At 44.3% G+C, this 26,436-nt stretch overlaps 1 protein-coding gene across 2 annotated transcripts; it reads right to left on the bottom strand.

The window, feature by feature from the left end:
* Positions 1-3,028: 3,028 nt before the first annotated feature.
* robo4 (roundabout, axon guidance receptor, homolog 4 (Drosophila)) lies at positions 3,029-24,918 on the bottom strand. 2 transcript variants are annotated; one of them, XM_066708011.1, is made up of 19 exons: positions 24,542-24,918; positions 13,631-13,957; positions 11,607-11,764; positions 11,203-11,323; positions 10,898-11,036; positions 10,312-10,439; positions 9,786-9,901; positions 9,418-9,640; positions 9,074-9,195; positions 8,779-8,950; positions 8,352-8,546; positions 7,977-8,019; positions 7,591-7,706; positions 6,869-7,183; positions 6,441-6,548; positions 5,628-5,772; positions 4,973-5,206; positions 4,467-4,852; positions 3,029-4,174 (listed from the first exon to the last, which is right to left on the bottom strand). In XM_066708011.1, the coding sequence occupies exons 1-19, from the start codon at positions 24,732-24,734 to the stop codon at positions 3,882-3,884; spliced, it is 3,534 nt and encodes a 1,177-aa protein (XP_066564108.1). In that variant the 5' UTR covers positions 24,735-24,918; the 3' UTR covers positions 3,029-3,881. The 2 variants fall into 2 exon arrangements, with proteins under 2 accessions (XP_066564108.1, XP_066564116.1); XM_066708019.1 differs by lacking the exon at positions 24,542-24,918 and adding an exon at positions 19,446-20,055.
* Positions 24,919-26,436: the final 1,518 nt, after the last annotated feature.

Here is a 26,436-nt window from a genome sequence, read left to right as displayed (position 1 = left end):
AAAACATTAAGGGCTGGTTTAATAAATGTGGCCATAAACGCCATGACTGAGACGCGCACTGTAGTTCAATTAAAGCTGCTATATTGTATCTGGATGATTAATGTGAAACGTGTGTATTTTGTTTCAACTGTAACTTGCGCTGGTTAAGGACGTCTGATAAGTACATTATAAATAATACGGCAAAAAGTATCGTTTGCAGTTACAAATCTGTAGTAAGAGTAATAAGTGAAGGGAGTCACGCTGTGCCGTTTAAAATACATATATACCAGCACAAATGACGATGATAATAACAATAGATATTCGCTATTTATTTTATTGTTGCGCATGGAAACGTATTCTTATGGGAACATGTTTGTCTGAATATAATGTTGTCTCTACACGTTCAGCTCTATAACAGAAACGTGTATTTATTACACTGTTTACAATCATGTAAAACACACAGAATAAAACAGAAACAAAATCCTCTCTCGTCAGGCTGTGAAGCTCTAGTATTTCTGTCTCTGTTTTTAACACAAATCAAACCCACAGTCCCACAGCTCATCAGGACGGATCTCAGCGGCCTGGTTTACAATCAGCTCTGGACTCCGGCGCGACGCGGCGCTCAAACCAGTGGAGCCGAGGCTGTAGTCACATGATGCACATCATGTGATGTGACCCTAAAACAAAGTACAAGTACTGGATCAAGACATTTTTAGAAGTGAGGTTCTTCACCAGGATTTGAACCCCTGTTAACTTCTACACCAACATGCCATGCAGTGAGGCACAAAAGACTAGGTGCTGACATGATCAAAGATCTGGTATATCAAACTTACACTGACCCTTCTTACACTAAAAACACCACAGACAATTGATTTTCAGAAGACAGGTGTTGCACCAGGACTTGAACCGGGGTGTAGAGCAGAACTTCATGTAGTAAGCCACAAGGGACTACATACTCACGTGCTTGAATATGTTGTATATCAACCTCACACTGCCCTCTCCAGCACTTAAACAGCAGGAACAGTTACAAGAAACAGATGCTGCACCAGGATCTGAACACAGGCCCTGATAGCTTCCAGACAAGCATAACATTCAGTAAGCCACAGAGGATTCTTGTATTACTTGCACAGAGACCTGCTATGTCAACCTTAAACTGCCCCCTCTGGCACATAAACTGTAGACAACCAATAGATTTTCAGAAGACAATGGCTCCACCAGGATTTGAACTCAGGACTTGCCAGCTTTATGACTAGCACACTGCATGGTGAACCACAAGGACTTAACTTGTAGTTGTTTGAAGATCTGGTATATCCACCTCAAAGTACCCCTCTGGCACCAAAACACTGCACACACAACCGAGTCACAGAAGAAAGATACTGCATCAGGATTTGAACCCAGGTCCTGCGAGGTGCACAATGGAGTGAGTTATAAAGGACTGCACTTACTTGCTCAAATATCTAGTATATCCACCTTACACAGCACAGTAAGTTTAATGTCTGAATGTCATTTAGCATCTGATCTATGTTAGATGGGAATCTGGCACATACCTGTTCATATGGTTAAATGATTAACATAATTCAAATGGCTTTATTGGATGTTCTCAAGGCCCTGCTGCTTCACTACCTAGGTAATGGTGGTGGATAGCCCTGCAGGCTAAGATGCAACACTGAGGGGAGGGGAGGTAGAGGAAGAAGGTCTCTGAAGTTCAAATTCACTAAAAATTTGAATGATAATAAAAATGAAACATGCTTTGAGGAGGTCCTGGCAATCCATTTGAACGTAGGTGCTGAAAGTTAAACCTCATGGTAACTTCAAAACTTACCACACCAAAGCAGGAATGCATGATCATAATACATCCTTGCTGTCATCACTTCAGAGGGCATGTGTGATGGAACCGTGGCAGTATCTCCTCTCTGGGACGGTAACTAGACTTCTTAGAAGTTTCTACAGGCATGCTGAAACGCCCCCAGGAAACACACCTGCCCATCCACTGTGAACTGCACCCTAAGTGGGGCAGGTCCTGCTCCTCCCTCTCTGATTTCATGCTGAATGGAGCTCTAGTTTGTGGTTCGCAACACCAGGGCTTTTACAAATGGTTAATCCTCCAAGACAGTATTTTAGTTTTTGCTGTTACAAAACAAATCTTGGGAAGCGTGACTTGAATGTTGTGTGTGTGTGCGTGTCAAAGTCATTTGTTGTCACTGACAGATGCAGAGGCCTGAGCCTAGGCAGTAGGCAGCTGCTGTCCACTGAAGCACAGGGCTGTGCTGAGCTTCACAAGGCACCCCAGGCATGACCGGAGGGGTCTTCGATACTCTGACTGCGAGGATTACACCCTCATTGCGCCAATGCCACCCCGACTACTTTCTCGCATTGACAAAAGGGGTACTTTTGAGTGGAACAGTAATTACCCTACTACCCTACATCCAGCAGGTGCTTTCAGGGACCTGAAAGGATCTGAGAGATCAGGACTCGATTGTTGATTCATTTTTAAATCCATGTGGCAAAAAAACAAGGTAATAAACAAAAAAGACAACATGCTGCAAAGTGGAGGAGTAGATATCTGTGTTGCAGTGATCCTGCCGCTGAACTAGGTCAGTGGATTAGCAGCATGCTATAAAAAGCATGTGTATTTGGATGCGGTTGAACATTGCTGCTCAGATCCCTGAATGGCGTGTGAGGTGTTGCTGTCAGGGAGAAAAGGCTTTTATTCAACATATGGCCTCAGGGTGCACGAGACAGAGGAATAGTCCTGCAGGATTCATAGGCAAAAAACATGTAGAACAACAAGGTGCCGTTATGTAATATTATTCTGTGGAGGTTTCACACAGGATTAGGAGGTGACAATGACCTGAATGCCCTGAGCTCACAGCGCACAGTTGGGCTGTATTACTTCTCTGGTCAGGTAAGGAGAGCCAGAATGTCAGGCGCTGATAAAGATCCATCTTCTATCTCACGTCAGATGAACGGGTTTATCAGTAGAAATATGTCTGGACTGAGCCTGGCTCTTTTCCAAGAAGGGCAATTGTTCCTTCATTTGAACATCAAATAAAATCTAAAGATATATTTTATTTACATCAATAAGGCCACAAAGGAAAACATGAGTTAGTTCACAGCTTAATACAGTACAATTTAGTAAGAATCATTGAAAATTCAGAATAAGAAAACAGCTTATTTACACCAACAGTGCTTCTACAGCCTGGCAATTTTAACCAGTTCATCTTCAGAGTTTTTTAATACACATTAGTGAACTCCTAGCGAAACGCTGCGTATTCTTGTACAATAAAACATCTTTAGAAATTCAAAAAACACTCAAATCTTCATTTCCACATATTTCCTTCAGAAATACTATGTAAAATACTTACTTTTTTTGTTGTTCATTTCTATAAACTTCCAAAGGTCAGGGACATAAAAATTGAAAGATTTATATATAAAAAACAACTATATTAAAACTATAGTTTGAATCCTTATTCTAACAATACTGCAATCGAATGTCATAATTCATAAAATGGCACTTCCAGTAACTGGGATTCTCACCATTTTACATTTTACGGAGAGTTTGTTTGTTTTCAGAAGGCAGGATAGAGAGTGCAGCTTTAAACAGACTTCTACCAATATAGAAATACGAATAAAAATATATTGTGCGTACAAGGCATGACTAAGACTGACAGAAAATGCAGCAGTGAAACAAAGGAAGACTGACGACGAATGACCTGAATTAATTTCCATCTCCTCTGACAGTCTTTAGATGTGTCCGAACAAAGATAACAGTGATACAGATGAAGATAGAGAGACAGAGATAGTGACTGTTCTGAGGTATCTGTCTATGGAGAGCGGGGGTACGTGCCCAGCACTGGTATGTATGGAGGCAGGCTGGCTGGCCGGTTCCTGGGAAATGGGGTTCAGGGGCCACGCCTCTGGACTGAGGGGGGTTTCTGCGTACCCTGCCCTTCGTTTCCCTCCTCTTCCTCCTCGTCCTCCTGCTCGTCTCTCTGGCCGCACAGGGGTCGGCCCTGGGGCTCCAGAGCTGCAGCCCTGTCCCTCCCTCCGGCCCCCCTCGGAGGGCAGTACTGCTCCTCCATCTCTTCCACCCATGCCGTGCTCCAGTCCCAGAGCGGCAGCGGGGCCAGCTCTCCGAAACATGAGGTCTGTGGGGGGAACAGCCCAGACAGGGGGGAAGCGGGTGGGGAGAAGTCTGCAAAAAACAACAGAAGAGAAAAAAGAGAGAGACGGAGAGAGATGATCAGGTAGGCAAGACTCGTGTTTGCTTGCAACCAAACGAATTAAAATGTTACTGTAACAGGATGGCACTCGTCTCAGCATAGCGGCTGATGGCACGGATGCCTGCGGACAGGTTCAGCTGCTGGGGCTGCAGTGAATTTCAAAGAGACTCTGGAGAAAGCGGTTCAATCTGCAGAAGCCCAATGAAAAGCCTGCCCTCCTCCCTGTTATCCCTCCACCGGGTGGCTAATCCAAATGCCCCTTACCTGAGAAGGCCCCTCCACCTCCCAGCGTTTCTGCAGCAACAGCGAGCGCCCTGGCAAAGTTGGCGTCGTTCATGAAGGAGCCGTCGGAGGAGCTGAGCAAGCTGGCACGGGCGCTGGGGACGTTGCCCTCGGATACAGAACCCCAGCCGTTCCACAGGGAGCCCTCCCACTCGCTGCCGCAGGATGAGGGTGTGTGGCAGCGCTGGGTGCTGCCGCCACGAGAGCAGAGTTGCCGAGCACCCAACCCTGACCCTGCCACGTCCAGGTCCAGATCTTCATTCAACTCTTCCACTTCCAAGTCAGAGGGCAACGGACCACAGATGTACCCAAAGGTGGGCGTGGGGGAGAAAGGGCGGGGCAGTGAGGCTGGACTGTCTGTCAGGACTCTGAGAGTGAGAGAAAGAGGGACAAGAGGGATTTGTTAAACCTGTCAAAGGGTCACACTACAGAGGGTAAGTCAAGGTTTCCCCCCCACATGGCTCCTTGCCGAGTCCCAGAGCGGGTACCTGCACCGTTCCACCTTGGGGCTGAGCTCCAGGTACTGCGCTACCTCCTGGTGAGTGAGTGCAGCCTCGCTCTGCTCATCCACAGACAGGCAGAAGGAGGCAGTGGAGAGGCGGCTGTAAGAACGGCTGGGGTAGGTGGGACAGTCCACTGTCTGCAGGGCCTGTGCTCCAGACGCAGCTCCCACGGACCGCACAGACCCCCCGTCAGCTGTCAGCTTGGTGGACTTACTGGAGCTGTGAAGGAAAAGCCAGTCGACAGTGAGGCCCCTTGTGTCTGACCACAAAGCCCACACAGTGTCCTTGATCTCTCCCATATCTCTGTTTTGTTCCAGCCGGGCCCCTAATGATCAAATTGGACCAAATCATTAGCGTAATTGCACCACTTTCAGTGCTGTTCCCAGTGCGGCGGCAGGTGGAGAATGAAACCGGATTGGAAAAGCTACTGGACTTTGAGGCCCCTTTAAGAGTCCGCCTCCCATGATCAGAGGAGCTGAGAGGTTGAGAACTGAGCCCAGAACAGCCTGTGGGCTCCGGGAGCTGCAGCTCAACACTGGACTACTCTGGGACTTCCTGTCCCAGTATGCTACAGTGTAGCCCCGCTGGCTCAGGAAGCATGTTGCACACTGAGGGGGGGGGCTCACAGTGCCATACTCACCCCTCCTCAGAGCTCAGGCTGTGGCAGTCGCTGTCGATCGGGGGCAGCGGGGGCGGGGCGGGCAGCACATCAACTAGGCGCAGCGAAGCAGAGTAGTGCAGAATCCTCGGGGAGCCCACGGGTCGCAGACCTTCCGGAACAGCACCTGAGCAGCAAAGACAACACCGTCACAGAGACGCAGACAGAGGCTGGACAGTGCTGTCCTCCCCAGCAGGCAGCACACTCACCCGACCAGTGAAGAATAAAAACCGCTCAAGCAACACTGAGTGGTATTCATATAAAATCATTACACTATTCACAGCAATTGACTAGCCCTGAAGTAGGGTCAGTGCTTCATAACCAGTCTTCAACACGAGTATTGTATCACATTCTATACCACCTTTGGGCAGATTTTATTTACTCTAAATGCAAAGTTAAATTTATGGTATTTCTACTTCATATTTTAGGATAAGACTGTAATGTTAAAGTTCATTTTTGACTAATGATGTCAGCTTGATGTTAAACAACAGAACTTCAAAAAATATGCATCTAACGAATGTTACCAAGCCCAGGCACAGAGAACAGGAAAAGTAACAGTTTGGCTCCCTCTTGTGGTATCAAGACTTTACTACAACAGAAAATGTCTCCTTCCAGTTTGTTTGGAGCATCAAAGCATCGATCTCCTGCTCCAGGCACTGCTTCAGACCCTCAATGGGCTGGTCAGTAATTGCTTATCTTTCTTAGTGATTCAAGAAACACAGCTGGACTCCCAGGGTTCGCTGAAGCTACACTGTGTGTAAGGGGCAGACCTGAGAGGAGCTGATCTGGCCGTACCTCGCAGGTGGTGATGCAGTCTGAGTGGGTTGGCACTGGGCACACTGCAGAGGTCAACTCCCTGTGGGAACGTGGACACCAAGGGGGCACTGTTGACCGCATGGAGCTCTGTAAGAACAACAACCACAGCTCCGTCACCTGCAGTCCTGGCTTACACCACTGCCCCTCTCACAGCGCAGCCACAGCCTCGCTAGGCCCAGAGGCAGGCTGTGAAGGGCCACGTTTCTGAAGACGTCACAGACAAAAGCACCAGACAGCAGGCAGCTTCAAGACACAGACTTGCCTCCAACTGCAGCACTGAGAAGATGCTGCTTTAGAAGATGTTAATGCCAAAAACTAACACAAAACAAACACAAAATAGAAAAACAAACAGACAAATGGCATCAGACATTGGCCCTGATTGATTCCTCCTGGTCTCCATCCCTCACCTCGTTTGTAGTTCTTCTCCCAGGATTCCTTGAGGACACCCATGTTGGGCTGGGTGGGAAGTGCCTGTTTCCACGGCAGCACCTGAGCATCTCTGCTGGCGCCTGTGCTGAAGACGGGCTGGGAGAAGCGGGCTGGGGCAGGCAGCTGGGGGCTGCAGTGGGGGGACTTGCTGCTGCGTCCGGGGCTGTTGAAGGTTTTCAGACCAGCTCCTGACAGGTCCACGTAGAAGGTCCCGTAGAGGCCGCAGTTATCAGGCACAATGGGGACAGCAGTCTCCAGGGGACTCAGGTCCTTCTTGGCCTTTATTGGCAGTGCTGCAAAGATGGACTCATTAGTAACACTAATTAGGAAAACAGTGTAAGGTAAGGTAAGTTTCTAGAGACTGAGCTAGATCAGAAATCAGTTACAGCTATTTGGCACTTAACCAGTTAATAGGAAATATTTTTGCATCAGCATTCTGTGTAAAAATCTAAAATGTCTGTTAAAGGACCTAAAGTCTCGGTTTACTTAAGTAAATAGTATGGCTTTCTTGAAAACAACTCATTTTCAATGGTCAAATGGCATTCTACACCTCACTTCACTTCTGGTATTTTTCGGAATCCAAAAGGATCCTCAGACACAGTGAACCAAAAGTTGAATTGTCATTTTTATAAGCCTGAAGGCTGGAGTTGGTGGGCAGTCAGTGCCGGCTGGGACAGAGGCTGAGGCCTGCGCTACTCACTGGTTTTCCTGAAGCCAGGGTTCTCCTGGCTCTGGGCCCACAGCCCGGGGTAACGCTCAGAGCAAGGGGCAGACCTCCAGCCACTGGACAACCAGGGGGAGTCTGGGACTGCCATTCTGTAGAGAACACACAGACATGTTGACATCGGCTCAACACAATATACCTCACATTTCATAACATTAACACTACACATCGTCTATATGATTCTGAAGCTGAATAAAAATGCCAGACACTAACTGACCACAAAAATATGCACACCGATGTGTAACGCTTATGAATAAGTAACTTACAAGAGCAGAACTTTTTTTTTTTTTTTGTTAATGAAGATTTCATAATAATAATAAAATATTCTGTGCTGGCAGTGCAGCCCTCAGTCTCCCAGTCACCTGTGTCTGATGATGAGATCCTCCGTTGCCAGTCTGTACAAGCCTGCGGACACAGAGACAGGATCAGAACCGAGGACAGCCCTGTGCGCCTGCACTAGCTCATTTGTGCACTCTATCTCACTGACAGCTTCCCCCCTTCTTCCTTTAAATCACATCTACACTTGTACACATTTTAAAATAAACACACAAGGAAATACAAAAAAATGCACGGCAGTTGATTAAGCCTAGGCCCGCTTCACATTTCCACTCGGCACCCTGCCCAGCTCCAGCCATGAATGCTGGGTTTCATTTGGGACTTCACGTAGTGTGAAGCAGCTGTGGTCAGCAGCCATTTAAAGCTGTGACTTGGCTGACGGGGTGTTGCGCTGGGCTGACCTGCTGCTCTGCGACGGGCCTGTTTCAGCTGGTCGTGCTTGGTGTGCCGACGGTACAGACACACAGCCGTCACCATCAGCGACAGCCACAGGAGGGCGCCGGCACTGGCGATGAACACCGGGTCCCTCACCACCCCCAGGACCTGTTCCATGGGCCCCGGGCTGGAGGGGGGGTGTGCCGAGACCTCCAGGGGTTCTGACAGAGGGAGAGAGAGAGGGAGAGGGACAGTGAGAGAGAGAGGGGGAGAGAGAGAGAGGGAGAGGGACAGTGAGAGAGAGCTCATACAAGCTCTAGTGGCTTCCAAAGTATAACACCTAATTTCTGTCCCCTGGCATTTGAAACAGCATGTGCATCACAAAACAGGCTTGAGAACATGCTGCTTGACCCACATTGACTTGGAGTTCTGGACCTTTGAGGTTCCACTGACCTATGAAAAGGCTGTAGGGGTCACTAGACACCCCTGGCCCTGCCCCGCTGAGGGCTGTCACTGTGACCCAGTACTGCATCCCAGGCTGCAGCGCTGAGATCTCCAGGCTGTGAGTCGCACTGTCCACCGTCCAGTTGAAGGACTCATGGTCCCCAGATTGGACACACCACACCTGAAACAGAGGGGGACACCATCAACACTGGGAAATACAGAAGAGTTAAAGACACACAATAAGGGAGAAACAGAGCACTAATTATGAACAATGAAGCTGTGAATGATGGGAGAGGTTTGTTACCTGGTAGCCCCGGATGATACCATTGTGAGCCTCATGGGGGGGTGGGTCCCAGCTCACCTGCACCGTGTCATTCCTTTCAGCCAGCATTGTCACAGCAATGGCCTGAGGGGGGGCACTGGGCACTAAGGGAGCAGGATAGTTAACACTAGATTAACTCATCCAGTATTTCATTTTACTAAACCACAAAAACTGCAATTTTTTATTCAATCTACCATTTCATTTTCTTTAGTTGCTTAAATGCAAGATCACTCTTAATGCAGCCAAATGTTAAATGGAAATAGAAGTGATAAAATTCCTGAAATCGTGGCAGCAAATACAGGCCCCTTACCCCAGGGATTTCTTACCTCGCTCAGGAACTCGCAGGTGTTTGGTGTTGCTCTCCCGACCGTACAGGCTACCCACGTAGGGACGCACTTTGAACTCGTACTTGTACCCCCTCTTCAGCGGACCAATCGCAGCACCGTGCTCCCACCCCACCCTCTTCTCTGCCCAATCAGAGCTGGCGGGCAGCAGGGAGCGGTACAGAACCTCAAAGCCCTCCAGGTAGGAGGAAGAGGCAGACTGCAGCTGTGTGGAGAAAGCACCAGTGGGTGAGAGAGGCCAACCATCGAAACGCACGCAGGAAGGACGTGCATTTGTCACAGTGACGCCTATGAAGCCTGACCTGCAGTGAGTTTAATAAGCAAACACTCAGCTGCTGTGCTCTGCTCACCTTCCACTGCAGCTGCACTGTGGCGGAGGATGCTGGCAGGATGACAGCGCTCTCCAGATCCACTCGCAGGCTGGACAGCTCCCTGTGCAGATCCCTCTGCCCCGTGTCCAGAGCCTCTGCAACACATCAACAACACAACACTGACGCTCACTTCACTGCCACGCCTCTTGCTCTCGACCGTGGAGTGTGTGGAACATTGCCAGCACAGCAACAGGCAGACATCAGTCACGGGAGGCTGAATTCAAGAGCATCCACCCAGTCCGCTGAGTACTGTGCTCTTGTTTTGTGCATTCACTTGCTTTTGTATTCTTGCTGCTTCTGTTGTTTAAATCGAGTGGGCAGAGAAACTCGGCATTAAAAAGCTCTGCTGGGTAGAAACGTTTCAGAGCCAAAGTTGTCTTGTTGTACTGATCTGCTTTAGTGGTATGTAATTCATGGCAGCAGAATAAGTAGCTATAAAATAAGCATGAGGCAGCACACGGTACCAGGGTGGGCGGCAGCAAATCTCTTTCCTGGGGCTCCTTACCCTGCACTGTGAGGAGGGCACTGGTGGAGGACGAGCCCACTTGGTTGGACGCGGTGCAGGTGTACCTCCCTGTGTCCTGGGCTGTGATGTAGTGGATCTGGAGGCTGTGGTCTGGATTTACCACATACCTGAGGACAAGAGGCAGAGTTGAATAGTGGGACAGCAGGAGAATGGGACAGTGGAACAGGCTGAACTCTACAGGACCCTAATCATAGCAGGCTGGATAGCTGGATTACAATGCATTTCTGCTCATGGAGGGATAAAATAGTGCGGGGTCTTCAGGTTTTCAATCCACCCAGAGTTCTTGTCTACCTGCCTAATTCGTCTCATTATTGTCTGAACTGAAACAAGCCTAGGACATTGCTCTGGGTGTCAAGGTGCTAATGATTCAGAGAGTCCTCTTAAATCCTGCTTGATAGCGCCTCTTAAAAGGCCCCTGCCCCTGCCCCTACCTCTCTCTCCTGCCCTTACAGTGCCATCTGTCTCTCTGTCCTGCCCTTATAGTGCTGCCTGTCTCTATCCTGTGTTCACAGTGCCACCTAACTTTCTGTGACTCCAGGCTTTCCCATGCCACACCATGTCTTACCTCCCGTGGGGCAGTGTGCCCTGCTCTCTGCTCCAGTGCAGGGCTGGCATGGGGTCTCCCTGGGCCACACAGGAGAACTTCACCGAATCACCCAGCTGCACAGTGGTGTCTTGGGGCCTCAGCTCGAACACTGGCCTCTCTGTGAACGCAGGCAGCGTACAGTGCTTAAATCTCAGACAAAGCCATCTCAAAGCAGCATAACACACATAAAGATACAGAAAAACATAATCATTTCAAAGTTTTCTTATCATATGAATAGCACTGATTTCTGCCCCGTGATCACGGCATTGCCCAGCTCCTCTTACCCAACACAGACAGGCGGCCAGCACGGCTCTCTCGCACCGCCACCGTGTTGGAGGCCACACAGACGAACACCCCCGCGTCTTCCTTGTGGGCACTCAGAATCACCAGCTTCCCGTTTACAATCTGATGACACAAGACAAGAATGTGCAACAACACAAACTTTTTAAAATATTGAATGTCACATTTATTTCAGTCCCTTGTCTGCCTGCTCAAGTCTCTGCTTGTGACATTCCTGCCATGTGGTGTGTCATGATTTTGTAGTGGAAAGGTTTGAGTGGTTTTGTTCTTTGAAGTACTCAACGCCAATGGAAATGTGAAGCTGTATTTGTATCAACTCTCTACACGAGTTAAAACTCTACTAAATTAGTCAAAAACCTTTTGACTGAATTCACCCTTCGCTACTCACGCTGTATCGGTCATCTGTCTTGTTGATGGGCACCCCATCCTTCTTCCAGGTGATGTTGGGCTCGGGGTGTCCTTTGGGAGGGGTGCAGTCCATCACGGCCTCCTGGCCCACAGCCACCTCCACGTCACTCGGATGGGCCCGGAACTCCTCTCGCAGGGCTGCCACAGAGACACTGCGTCACACACTGCACTCCACCCACATAGACTAGGCTCCCTGCAGATCACAACCCCCTCCCACTGCGGTCAACCCAGAAAGCCTCATCACACATGATGAATTCAGAACCCAGAGTCCCAGCCCCAACAGCAGACCCAGAACCCAGGACCCTGGCTCACGGCTCTTTCACAGGAGTTACAATAGCATTCTAGTTAAGTGTACACACTTGACAATGTATAGCTTCATATGCTGAAGGTAATACTTTAGTTTAAGGTAGGCAGTTGGCAGTTTACATGACAATATCAAACTTATAAACACTGAGTTATTAATTTAGAAAGGCTGTCTGTGGGGGAAAAGTGGGCCTTGAGTCCTTATCGCTTCCCAGGAATTAGCAGAGGCCAGTTTCTATGTGGTTATGGATATAATAATAATGAATATGCTTCAGATTAAGAAATGATAAAGGGACATTTGTCTACTCCATATGAAAGTGGTTACCAAAATTGACCCTGCAATTAATCAACAGTAGAAGTGCTATGCAACCGTCCAGTTACTGAAATACAGCTGTATAATACTTAGATGATGGATGTACTGGTATAGAATGAAGGTGCTCACAAATGGTCTGATACTGATAAACATCAAGAAAGGAACATCTCAAACTTCCTGAACAGCAATGCATAAGATACGCCGGTCATTTCCTACAGAGTGTGGTCCATAAACAATGCTTCTGTTTAGAATTGCTCAGGTCACTTGTCTTTCCTTCCCCTACAGTGTTTCTGAAAACTCATTTTTTTTCTCTTGGATCAAAACTTAAATGAGGTGAAATTCTAACAACTGCCATCCAAGTGGGACCAACTGATAGTTAATGACCCATACACAGAGTCAACTAACAGGCTACATTGTCTCTCTATTATATACAGGAGATAGACATTTGGGGGAAAGACAAACAAACAAGAAAATGTTTACCCACTCACAAAGTCCTGTTTGAAGCCATTAATGTACTGTTCTAAGATGTTTCCTGCTATTCAGTGTAAAGAGAGTTTCATAAACACTGACTTCCTTTCACAATGAAGGGAGGAGGAGGGGCAGGGGAAGGTTCACTGGAGCAAATATAGAAAATTCCACACTGAACGCTATTTCCATTGACACTGGAGTTTACATGGAAAATAGACCAGAGACACAATAGAGAAATAAACACTAATTGTTTTACAGTTGAAAACAAAAAGACTGCTATTTTAAAACAATGGAAATATGCTGCATGTTGAGTGTTTACCACATAAATACCAGGCAATAAATGTGACTTTTTGAGTACATTTACATCATGGTATGATGATGTGGGGGGTGGACAAAATGCTGAGAACAAAACAAACTAGAATTGAAAGGATCTGGAGATATATTGTCTACAGTACACTATGCATGATATATTATTGCATATGTATTAATTTCAGGTAGTATGCAGGGTAATATCAGTGATAGTTTTAAATATAATGGCAACCATTCATATTGTTATGTTGCAGTTTATTGTCAATACTTACTGTGCTGGTTACTAGCGTAGGGAGAGAATCCTCAGTACACCACACCACAAACTTCTGTGTTTAGACCATGGTAGACCACACTACAGTTTACAGTGTTTTTGCCATAATACATCTGTCTACACTTGAATGTGTTTACACTGTACTGTAATACACTGTATTGTGCTATGATGCACTGTATTATACTGTGATATACTGTACTGCAATACATTATATTGTTTAGTACTTTACATATAGTGTAGACTGTATTATAACATACTGTACTATACTATAATGTCACTAAAACTGCAATCGTATTTTAAACCAAGGCAATCACTTCCCTGCGAAACTTTGACCACTCACCTGCGATGTACAGCGTGGCGTTGCGGCTGACGGCCTTGCCTGCAGAGTTGCGGGCAACACAGGTGTACACGCCTTCGTTGGAATGCCCACGCCGCCCAGGCACCACCCGCAGAAAGAAAAGGTTGTCATCGGGCAGGATGATTGGCCGTGGCTGGCCGTCTGTGCTCTCCGTCTCCACGGGTACCCCATTGTGGTACCACTCGATGCTGGGCTTCGGGTGCCCCTCAGCCCGGCAGGACAGGGAGGCAGGATTGTCCATCTGCACTACCACGTCCGAGGGGTGGTGCACAATGCGGGGGGGCGTCTCCTCAGGGTGCAGCCTGGAGCCTTGGGAGCACAGAGTGGCACAGAGCGTCAGTGCAAAGCCTGGGAGACACACGGCCAGAGAGGGGCCTGGATAGCAAGCAGGCATTCAGAGAGGGGTCTAGAAAGGCAGAGAGTAAGAGAGGGATCCAGGGAAGCATACACTAAGAGAAGGGTCTAGAACACATTCTGATCTCCCAAGCTCAACTTGCAGCCATGCCCCTCCTGGAATTGGAACCTTTTAATTGTTTTAAAGAAAGATTGTAAGTTACAAAATGTTTCAGATATGTTTCACTGCGCTGAAGTTCGCTGCTTCTGTTAGGATTTCAAAGCACTGTTGATTTCTACACCGATCAGCCATAATATTATGACCACTGACAGGTGAAGTGAATAACACTGATAATCTCATTATCATGGCACCTGTCAGTGGGTGGGATATATTAGGCAACAAATGAACATTTTGTCCTCAAAGTTGATGTGTTAGGAGCAGGAAAAATGGGCAAGCGTAAGGATCTGAGCGACTTTGACAAGGGCCAAATTGTGATGGGTAGATGACTGGGTCAGAGTATGTCCAAAACTGCAGCTCTTGTGGGGTGTTCCCGGTTTGCAGTGGTCAGTACCTATCAAAAGTGGTCCAAGGAAGGAAAAGCGGTGAACCGGCGACAGGGTCATGGGCAGCCAAGGCTCATTGATGCACATGGGGTGTGAAGGCTGGCCCGTGTGGTCCGATCCAACAGACGAGCTAGTGTAGTTCAAATTGCTGATTGGTGTAAATGTTGGAAATGCAATACTGTTCAATTGAAATCTTCTAAGAACACCCCGATTGCACCTCCACACGATATGCTCCAAGCAGGAAATCCTCAAACCTCAAGGCCTGTATATTTATGTTATGTTAAGTTAGTTCCGTGTTGTGGGGTAATTTATTTTTTCCAGTGAGTGCAAATGTGAAGGTTTTCGAGTTTCTGTGCCATTTCATCAGCGGATGACAAAACAAAAGCCACTTTGATTTTTCCCGCTAACAATGGAGGTCCAGAAGGGTAATGAAAGGGAGCAGGAGGTGTAGCAAGAAAGCCATTCACACGCATCTGAGAAAAGGCTAACATACCAGACAGACTCTGATTAGCAACTGAAACCCCTTTAGTTTTGCTGTGGTTTGACAAGGTTAAGCCTGTTCTCAATCAGACATGATAAATGCATCCTCTGGCCTTAGTGTAACTAATTGTTTGAAATGCCATGGATTGGGGTGGCTTTTGCATTGTGTTACCTAGGAAACATCAGTAATGCTTAATTTGAGTTAATAATTTGTGAGGCTTTTTTTCCCTCTTTAATTTATTTAACTTATCTTGAGGCATGAAGTTGTCTAATCTCTACTATTACAAGTGGGTACATGCGCTTTAGCATTTGAACTTCATACAGCAGCTTAAAATACCATAACAATAATGTAACAAGTAATGAATTATGCAAGAGGAGAAAGATGTGCAGAAAGCAATGCAACAAGAAACAGGAATCTTGTGTTCTGTAACTGCCTTGCAAAGGATTTCATAATAATTCCACTTCAGAGACAATAGCATTCATAACAGCGCAGAAACGTGAATTATTGAGTTATACAGGGTAAGTTAAAGTACATTAGCAAAACAAGCCTTGTGAAATTTCTATGTAAACATTTAGTTTCCTGAGGAGAAAACACAAAATCACCACGAGCCTGTTTTGTCATTGTGTGAAGGTTCTCAATAAGTGTTGTTTCTCCTCAACAGAAAACAGACTCTATCTAATTTCTTAAAGGACGCCTGAAAAAAAAACAGCTCCCTGAAGTCTGCAAGCCTCTGGGTGTAACAGTCATTCCTTCACAGTGAGATAAATGTCTAATTAATCAGAGAGGTGAAAGATGGCTCCAGTTTCAATACGATTTGACAAAACAAACACAGAGAGCAATGTGTAAGTGATGATATGGCTGGAAAGGAGACAGACGCTGCCTGTAGTACAGTATAGCACTTATGAAAGTTTACCATAGTAAACCCCTCAATGCCTTACCATTACATCACGTTGCTTTACTTTTACTACATTATACTTTATTTAACATTTACAAAGGAGGAAGCAATATCACGACTTTGGCACCTGGACTCCTTTCAAAAACAACAGGATGATGTTTTTTTATTGTGACGGAGCAAGGAAAGAGGGAGATAAGATTTGGAGGCGAAGGGAAAGAGAGGCCTTCCTGAGCAGATCGATAGGATGCTGCACCCTGTATTTTCAAGGGGAGTTTAAGGAGCATCCATGCGTTTGGGTCACTGCCTCACTCATGGGGAGAGGAAGGGAAGCTTTCACGCCAGAGGAACCACAGAATATCAGAAAGCGGTACACAGCACAGCTTAACAAACGCGACTTAGAGGAAATGGAAGGGAGAACTCGATAGACCGACCAATGGGAAATAATATCCCATATAGAACTCTTATGGAATAGTATAATTCCCATATAGAATTAAATATCATATTTACATATTCAATTAAGATTTTTAACTGCTTTAATGGAAGGGGGGCTACGCCAGACTTGAAAAATAATGATTCAGTCCCAGCTAAGAGTGGACAAATACAAAGTTGTGAACTGTATTCAAGCGGTCTATAACTCGATCTGCTGTTGTCATTCCATTGTTGTTGCTTTCCACCATTCTGCAGGAACAACATGTGGGAGGGCATCACCCCCACACCCCCCCACCTCCTCTCCCCAAGGAACGTGCAACAAAGCAGCAAAGACTCCCTTACACAAACACATCACAAACCAAACAGGAAATCCGTCACCTGTGCACAGAGCAGAGGGAGCGCCCCTGCTATTATGGGAACCCTGACACTGGTCTCATTGTCAGCCTGTGTCACAACATGCCAATCACTCGTGTGGCCGTGATACAGGGCGAACAATGACGCGGCACTGGAGCAGCAGGACTATGCAACTTGGAGAGACACTGAGCTGCTGTGCCTTGACGCTCTGAAAAGGCCAGGATGTGGCCCTATTGTATCACTGCCCAACACATCTCTCTGTTTCTGGGTCATTTATTTGATGTATGTGTGTGTTTATTTATTTGCCTGGGCTGCCCCTCCCTAGTTAAAATGCTAGATCAGTTACGTGCTGGATTGCATTACCCTTCTGGACGTGCATCTCTCTAAACCTTTTCAGTGCCTTTCTCAATGAAGGGGACCGTCAGCATGTGCGAAGATGCCTAAGGAAGGACCGACCCTGGCCTTCTCCTGTTCAAGCCTCTTTTTGATACAAACAGCAAGCCTTTCAAAAGAGTGCAAAAGAAGAGCAAGTTTTGCTAGCTGATGGTTGATATAAAACATGAAATGGAAAGTAAATAATGATTTACAAAAATCAGGCATCCACAGTAATTCTGCAAATCTGGACAAACTCAAAAGTTGAATAACACTTTACGATTTAGCACCTCTGCCTGAGACTAGAGAAGGCACACGACGCTTCACCCAGACACACTCACAGTGTGGTTACATGTGTGCTGTGTGTCCCTGTCTGGTCGGCGGCTCATTGTGCTGAATTGAGTGTAAGCAAAGGGCCTATGGCAGGTCTGACTTCTTGCCAGATTTCCTTTAATTTAGTCATGTTTCTTCAGACCCGGACAGCCTGGTCTCATTAAATCTACTTGAGGAAATTATAAATCAATAAGTACATAAATAAACATTGGGACTAAATCTAACTTTTAGGTGAAACAGACACTTTGCTTAGTGGATGGAAAAATTCACTAGCCACTCTCACCCGACTTTTTACCAACCGAAATAATGTTTTACCAGACACTAAAAATAGTACCACATAGGCCTACATATTCCATATTAAAGATTGGAACAAAACTTGTGGCACTTATTAGAACACTGTTAGTAATATAACTGGTCAAATAACTCCTAAAAATTCACTGCAGAGATGTGCTAACATTGTACAAAACCAGAAAAGGAGACCCGTCAAGAGCACTATGAACCCCCAAAATACTGTTGTGCAGGATTATTACTATTATTATTCACTTCACTTCACTTCCTCCACCCACAGATTTTGAAATAAACTGACTGACTGACTGATTTACCAACTCTCCATCTGTTTTGCCTTGTGATAGCGACATTATAGTGTAGTACATGGATTTATAATAGTCTACACAGTATATTACAATACAATATAGCATTGTATATTACATTGTATCACAGTGTATTACTGTATAGTATATTAAGATTAAATCAACAGGTTCTCTAGGCCAGAAGAATAGGCAGTTAAAAAATACTTCTATATGTAAATAATGATGTATAACAAGGATTTATAGTTAACACCTAATGCTGCAATACTAGGGATGCGTTTTAGCTTTCACCTAACACACTTTGTGTCCCTAGGACACTAGAAAAAACGGCTTAATCACACTTGGGGGCCATTTCCACTGCATGATCATTAGTATTTAATAGCAATAATAATAATAATAATAATAATAATAATAATAATAGTAGTAGTAGTAGTAGTAGTAATAATAATGATTAATTAATACTACAAGTAGTCTTGTATTACAATTATTATTATTCAAATTGCATATTTCAATAACAATGCAGTGAAACGTGAGAACAGCTTGCACAAACACACAAACACAGTCAGTTTGCACAGAGCATGCAAGACAGGCTGCAGTAATTGGATGCAGGGGCTGATAAAGATAACCTCTTCATTATGAACGGGTTGTAAAATCATTAGCAGTAAATCCCTGAGGGAAACCGGAATTCAGGTCTCACTCTATTGGAGACAAAGAACTCAGATCTCACACATGCTGGCAGGAGGAAGCCTGGCACAATAACAGGATATGAATCGCTTACAATGCATGCCATCAGTGACCTTAAAAACACTGCTAGATTATATATACACCTATCCTAATGGTGCCTATTATAAAGTTAAATACCATCTCAAATCAGAAACCAAGGTTTGACTCAATGTGTAAATAAGATCATATAGTGCACTGGATCAGTAGATATTTTTAACTCGTGAAAAAGTTGCAAGAATAAAAATAGACAAATAAGTGAAATAAATAGTATTTTTAACACTGCAATCACTCTGTATCGGCATAAGTGGTTTAATATATTGTCTCTAACCAGCAATCGGACAAGAAGGGCGTTATTTTATGATAGCATACACATACTTTATCATTATTTCAGTATTGTAAATGTGTACATGTATTTATTTAGTTGCAATTATGCGTTAAAGTCTTGATAAATACGAAATCAAAAATTAGAGAGACGTATGTATTCCCCAATTGTATACTTAAAACAACGCAATTTACAATCATTTGGATACATAATACTGAGTGACAACTTGTACAAACTTTTCAGACAAATGACACCTCCGCAGCATATGGGAATTAGAATCGGATTAAAATCAGTTCAACACCGAGACCATTCTTACACTGAAATATAAAGAAATCAAATTATATTGGCAAAGACTGAATTCAGTCTACGTTGTTTCTTTCTTTCGTTTTCGTTTCTTTTCTTACCTTCAAGATTCAGAAGGATGCTCCAGACCAGGCAGAGCTGAGGGACCAGATATCCTGACATGATTTTTCTGAAACTTAAAATAGATATTTGTACTTGAATCATTGCAACCTTGAGCCAGTCCGTTGCCGTTCCCAGTTGCGGAATGAATGGTCACTTAATGGAGCTCCTAATTGGCTCCTCTCTCCGGGGCCGCAGTCGCGCACGTCACAGGACAACTGGGGCCGGTCACTCCAGTGGTCCGTCTGACCTCCGCTCTTTTTATGTTCTCCTTCTTGCTATACTAAACCTTAGCTTACATATTAAATCAATCTGGAGTTCCTGGCCTCCGTCCAAAGGAAAAGTATTTTCCTAATTTATTGCCTACTTCACCCATTTTAAAAGAGCGCTGTTCCAAGGCGAGACCCTCCCCATCCATCTCCCCTCATAGCGCTGATTGTATTTAACCCTTCACTGACACCCACCTAACGGAATTCCTCTATTGTTCAAAAAGCCAGGAAACCAGGAAATTACTCATTTATTTCCCTTTGAGGTCATCCAACTCTGAAAATGTATTTTTTTGGGACTGGTCTCCTAATTGCGGGGGCACCCAGTCTATCAACTGGACATTAAGGGCGCCCTGTCTGACCTGCCATAAAGCCAATATACGTGATACTGTTCACATGATTGCGCAGATTTCTGTATTAGTATTAAAGCCAGGCAACCAGGAAATTACTCATTTATTTCCTTTTGAGGGCATCCCAGCTCTGAACATTTATGTTTGTGGGACTGATCTCATGGATACTCTATTCACTGTTCCCATGATTGCGCACATTTCTGTAAGTATTAAAGCGCCAGTACCTATAGAAAAATCATCCTCCAAGCATTGCTATTATTTACATTTTTTTATATATAAAAAAATGATTTAGCAAAAGTCCATTCGTGGGTAAATATGTTTACTTGTGTATTGATCATTCTTTTTGTGTAGGTTGTTGCGTTAAACAGAAGACACACCTTAAATATGTATTGGAATTTTTCCACACCTTCGATACGGATGACAGTGATCCACACTTACAGTGTATTTTCAGATGAACTCTACTCCTAATTGGATCGTTTTGTTTGTTTTTTTCAGACAAATGCCAGTGCTAGGTTACATTTAGCCCCAGGCTCTCGTGAAAATACCTACATGTCAAATATTCAATGTTATATACAAAAACGTAACTGATAAGTATACTGTAGTTCAATAAACAATATAAAGATTTTTATTTTTATTTATTTATTTAAATCAATTCGTTCTCCATTTTTTTTTTTTTTATTTATACCTTTGAGACATGCGCTCCAATTAAGGGTGATGCTATTCCAACCTGTTTGCCAAAGTTAAGGCAACAGGTAAAATATTCCAGTGGCTTCATGTTCAGTTTACTCTTGACAGTATGGATGGCTGTGACTGGGCTCCACAGTTTCAATGAGATCAAGCCTCTCACAGCACCACAGCCCAACATATGAAGCACATGGGCATCACTGAAGGGACCTCCTCCAGGACACTACTTCAGAGACACGCGGGTTCCATTCAAATCCCAAGGGACCTGGGGCCACTTGTATAAAACCCCTTTGGCTGGTTTCACAGAACTCGATAAGCACTAGTCTTGAACTACACTACCTAAAATATCATTGGCTAGTCCTTGGGTTATAGCAGCTTTTTCCCTTTCCCTTAGAATATTGTTTTGATAATGCAGCACCTGTAAACTTCTCAAGGGGAAGCTTAAGGTTTTTTGCAATTGGCAGCAACTGACTTTAGTATCGAGAAGAGACCAAACCGAGGAAGTAGTACTCGAGGAGACTGAGGAAACTCAACAACAACAACAATAATTAAAATCATTAGACATGAAATGCAGACAGAAATGATCAGCCTTTCCTCCAAAGGGCTCTGAGGAAGTTATTTTCCAATATTTAAGCTATTGGAGGAGCAATTTTTGGGGGCTAACATCAGAAGGCATCACTAATCTTAAATGCATGCAATATACTACACAGTGATGAAAAGGTGATTTGCACAGAATGAGGCTTTGGAAAACTCTCACTCTCTCTCTGTCACACACACACACACACACACACACACGAATCAAAACAAGACAAAACAAACAAAACAAAACAAAAAAACACTGTGAAGCCAGGGGTTGCATCCTAATTATTCCTGTGCCTGAGTAAACATGTTCTGAAGAGAGCGAGAGGGAGAGGGAGAGAGAGAGAGACTCTGCCAGTAGTTCATTTTGTTTAAAAGGACACATAAATAAAGTGTTGTTTATGTGAACTGTCTATTGTGTCTCTGAGAAAGAGCCAGCCCCGTGAAGGATGCTAATATTGATCCAACAACTTGGGGTAGATCGCTGCACCATCGGCAAGCTTTCACTGCCTCACAAAGGACACTGAAGTGCTGTAGGAGAAATTCTCTGAACACAGCACATGAAAACGAGGGAGGCTAGAGGAGGGAGAGGGGTCATTACAATTTAAAATCAGCCTCTTTTCAAGTCTTGGGGTAAAGGAGTATGGGGGGGTGGGGTGGAAAGGGGACAAACTTGTTGATTTTAGGGCACAGAGAGAAACAGGGAGGGAGCCTGTACTGGGGAAAGCGAGACACTGACATACTGTGCAGTATGTGTGAAAGCAATGTTGTTTTTTGCTGGAAAAAAAAGATAGAAAATAAAATGTCATTTCTGACCAAACGGAAGAAAAAACGAAGAAAAGTCAATGAAAACAGTTTGAAAATAAAATAATAAAATCTGGGGGAACTGAAAGTAAATCACAATCCAATATAAGGGAACAGTAATATTCCACCTTGGCCAATTTCACACATGCAAACCAGAGCAGACCAACACAATACAACACTAATATAAGATATGTAGGGTTCTTTGTGCAAAACCTCCCAGGCTGCTATGTGGTATATATACAAAAAAAACTTCAAGTAAAAACCAAAGAGATAGCATGCATACTGTTTTTGAGAAACTCGAAAAACAGCATTTGCTGATCCCAAACCACAACTCAGAACATAGGGTACCAACAACCCCCCTCTGTATAGCACTGAAGATGAGTGCAGCTTAAACACCCGAGACTGAAAGGCTGCACATTTTGGAATCAGGGTGAGGTACAGAGGACCGGAGGCGAAGGTCAGAATACATCTCAGGGCTCAGTGACACAACAAAAGGCTCATTCTGCACCAACACACAGACAACCAGGCTGTCCAGCACAGTGGCAAATCCACTTCAAAGACACCATCAGCTTAAGGGATGTTATATGATAGGTCAAGCACAGGAGAACTCATTGGCTACTGAACAGGAAGACCAAAATGCACGATAACCTCTACATTCCATGCAATATCTCTACTCTCCGATCGGGGAAGACAGGAAGGGTGAACGATGGAGGGGGGTTAGGGAATACACTTCTGAGCAGAGGAATATTAAAAGCCCCAACTGGAAAAGTGAACCACAGGAAATAAGCATTTTCCTTATCTGCACTCAGGCAGCAAAGTGTCCAGGGTATTGAACGTTTGTCCAAGAGTGTTGTCAAATGTGTTCCTTATTGAGAAGTCTGATATAGCTGTAATTCCGATATATGTACTGAGTACTGAAATATGTAATGCATTACAATTGTAGTTTAAATAATTTCCCAAGCTTTATAATGCATTTTCAATTAAGTAGTCTTGGATAAAGGGCATAGGCCATATCATTAATAATAATATTTTTAGATAGTAACCTGCCCTGGTGATTTAAATTATTATTAGTAATATTTTTTAGCATATATATATATATATATATATATATATATATATGTGTATGTTTTTGTATGTATGTACATATTTGCCATGATTTAGACAATGATAATGATAGAGCTGCTCTTGTCAGAAATGTTTAAAATTAACTATGGTGTTTTAAACCATAAATGTACTCTGATTTCAAGCATAATTCACATCAAGTAATAATCTTTACATTGTTTAAATCTTTGTTTTATGGTCAGGTAACATGCTGGGGGGAAAGAAAAGCTGTAAATGTGAGGTTTATGGATCAAGCAGTAGAAGTATCCGACCATAGTTCTTATTTATTACATCACTTTTCTCTCACAAATCATTCCAGTGATCTGGCTACTTCGAGTTCCAATTCAGGAGATAAACTTAAGTTATAGTGCTCCCAAAGTCTATAATACTCAGTCTTTTCTACAAGGAAAGCATGATTGTTTTTTATATTTTTCTTTTAAAGAACCATCTATCTTAGGTAAACAGAGGCAGTAGCTGCCAAAGCACCTGACAGCTAAGATAAAATCTGTAAGCTAATTATAAATAATATTATTTCTTAGCAGATGCCCTTATCCAGGGTGACTTACAGTTTACATAATAAACATTTCAAAATATTGTAGTGCAGTGATACAATCAGTACAAAATACAACAAGCAGGCATCCTAGTACAATGAACTAAGAAGTGCCAACAGAAATCTGATGAGGCTTTTTTTCAGCTGCCTCCAGCTGAGTGTGTCAAATGTGTCTTTAAATCGGTCAATATCTCTGCTCGTTTCTCTCAATATACACATACAAATATGTATACATTTTTATTTTGTAGAATCCACAACCTTGCAATTCATTTTTGGCCAGAAAAGAAAAAAAAATCTCCAAAACCAATCCTTAACTCTGACAAACACGAAACATGAAGATCATAAACAAGTTCAAACAACTCCCCCCACCCCCAAATTAATGCATGTGAAAAAAGGTTTGCACTACTTTATATATGCAAAGACATGTACATATCTACCGATGAACTGAGCACGTAGCCAGCTTATACTTATTCATGTCGCTATCCACCAAAACATCAAGTTCATAATCCTGTTCCTTGACACTGCAGACACAAATACAGAGCAACGTTTTCAGATAGTCCATAAGCCTTGGGCAATAGCAGATCGGGCTCTACTGTAACCAAATTACCTAGAGCAGCTGTGGAACCAGAGAGAAAACCATGAAAAGCAATACATACTAGATGATGAACCTGGTAAAACATACAATCTCTTTGTGGTGGAGCAGGGACCTCTTACTGCTTGTGGTGCTCTTGGCAGTATCGTGGGAAAAGCAGTGTGGTACTCACCTTTTCTCCGGAGGGCCCTGTGCGGTTTGTGGAGGTCGAGGTGGGGTTGCGTGTGGGGATGGTGTCTCAGGTGCTCCCTGCCTCGGGATGGGCCCAGCCGGGGCATACAGGTGCACTGGCACCGGCACTGCCTGGAGCTCTCCGCCCAGGTGCACAGCGCAATTACCCACAGCAGCAGCGCGCCCGTCAGCATCTTCAGCTGTGTCTCCCTCTCGCTCGCGTGCGGAACAGCGTCTCAGCTCAGCCTCCGCCAGCATTCCATCACTGCGCCTTCAAAACCCCTCTGAACCTCGCAGGCACTCTTTCACTGACAACTCTCGTCCCTCCCTGTGCTAAATTATTTGGAGATTGTTATAAAGCATGTTTTTTATTCTTAGACTGCTTTTGTGCAGGCTCTCTCTCTCTCCCTCCCTCCCTCCCTCTTTTTTTCTATTGCTCTCTCTCTCCCTCCTCTTTCTCTCGCTCTCTTTTTTCTTTTCTAAGTTGGGAAACAATGATTGAAAAACAAGTTTCAGGCACCATGCTGTGAGTGGAGCACAGGGAAGGAGACCAAGGGTCCTGTCTCTTCCAACAACATCTGTGTCATTCATTTCACAGGGCAGACAGAAAAGAAGGCCTGAGCCTGGAAATGCAGAGTAGGGGCAATTCACAACCCCGACCATTTTAATTCACCGAAATTCATGCTTTAAATACCAGGAAGCTGTCTGCAGAATTGAAATATCCAGAGCATAAATTAACAAATAAAATCAACACTCTTAAATGGTTTTTGAAAAATATTTTCTGCAGCCTGCTTGGCACATAGAGGCAAGGAAGTGTGAGTGAAGGTTTAACACCCCCTACCAACTACCCTTCCCCCCTCCCTCAACCCCCTCCCTTGCCTCCGCTTAAGACCGCACTTTCACAAAAGGACATCAGAGCTTTAGAAAATGTGTGTTTTCAAACAAAATTGACCGTCCCTGATAGCTTTAACTGCTTGTCTGCCAGGTTCTTTGTTGGAGGGCCACTGGGCTTTTGAGAACAGGAAAAACAATAATAAAAAAAGGAAATAAAAGAACGAAAGAATAAAAGTGTCGTGAAACGGGATTGGTAGAGGCAAAAAAAAGGAAAGAAAGAAAGAAAAAAGGATTGGAGACTGAAACATTTTCATTTGTCAAAGTGGAGACAATACATTTTAAATGGTGACAATTACATTTATTGGACTCCCGTGTTTCAATTATCTGATGCCCAAAATGCAGTTGCCCTTGATGAACACAAAAAATAAAGAAAAAAATCCTTGTCCACAAAGGGTTCTTTTTCCTGCTCTCCTCCATTAGCAGAAAACAATTCCCTCCCTCCATGCCTGGCGTTTCTCAGACACATCGCTCGAAACACAATTAAACCCAGAGAAATTTGTAGCCCCTTGCTTGCTTAGCATGAGACTCATCCATCATCTTGGCTTGCTAATAAAAAAAAACCCAACTTGTCTTGTACTCGCTGTCTCCATGTTGGAGTCCCCTTTAGTAAAATAGTGATTAACAGATGCAGCCTGCGGAGTATTACAGGCTCAACCTGATTTCTGGTCTTATCGCAAAACAAATTGGCAAATTGGCCAGCGCTGGACTTGCCCTCTGTACTGACGGACATGAAAGCTAATTTGTTAAGAAACAGAAGAAAACATGTTGGTATTTGTTGGTATTGGGGCTACAGTTACATAGAAATTTGATGTATGTTTTTTAACTCAATGTTCCTCTGCTACTCAAAAAATAAAGCCTCAGTGATGATGGCTTCCCACAGGCTAATTTCCTAAGGGAAAAAAAAGTTTTTCTGCCAGACATTTTAGTATAGCTGGGGCTGTGGTCTCCTGCTTCTCAAGGTCCCAGATAAACTCTTTCATGTGTAAAAGGGAATCATTCAGT

Source organism: Amia ocellicauda, chromosome 1, assembly GCF_036373705.1.
Source record: "Amia ocellicauda isolate fAmiCal2 chromosome 1, fAmiCal2.hap1, whole genome shotgun sequence".
NCBI lineage: Eukaryota > Metazoa > Chordata > Actinopteri > Amiiformes > Amiidae > Amia > Amia ocellicauda.
The sequence above is the reverse complement of the archived record's forward strand: the minus strand, read 5'-3'. Positions and strand labels throughout refer to the sequence as shown.

Coding starts and splice junctions, on each gene's coding strand:
- robo4 (XM_066708011.1), bottom strand. CDS start 24,734: ATGCTGACGGGCGCGCTGCTGCTGTGGGTAATTGCGCTGTGCACCTGG. Junction 8,951..9,073: donor GTATCATCCGGGGCTACCAG/GTAACAAACCTC, acceptor CCTCTGTTTCAG/GTGTGGTGTGTCCAATCTGG. Junction 8,547..8,778: donor CCCCTACAGCCTTTTCATAG/GTCAGTGGAACC, acceptor TCCCTCTGTCAG/AACCCCTGGAGGTCTCGGCA.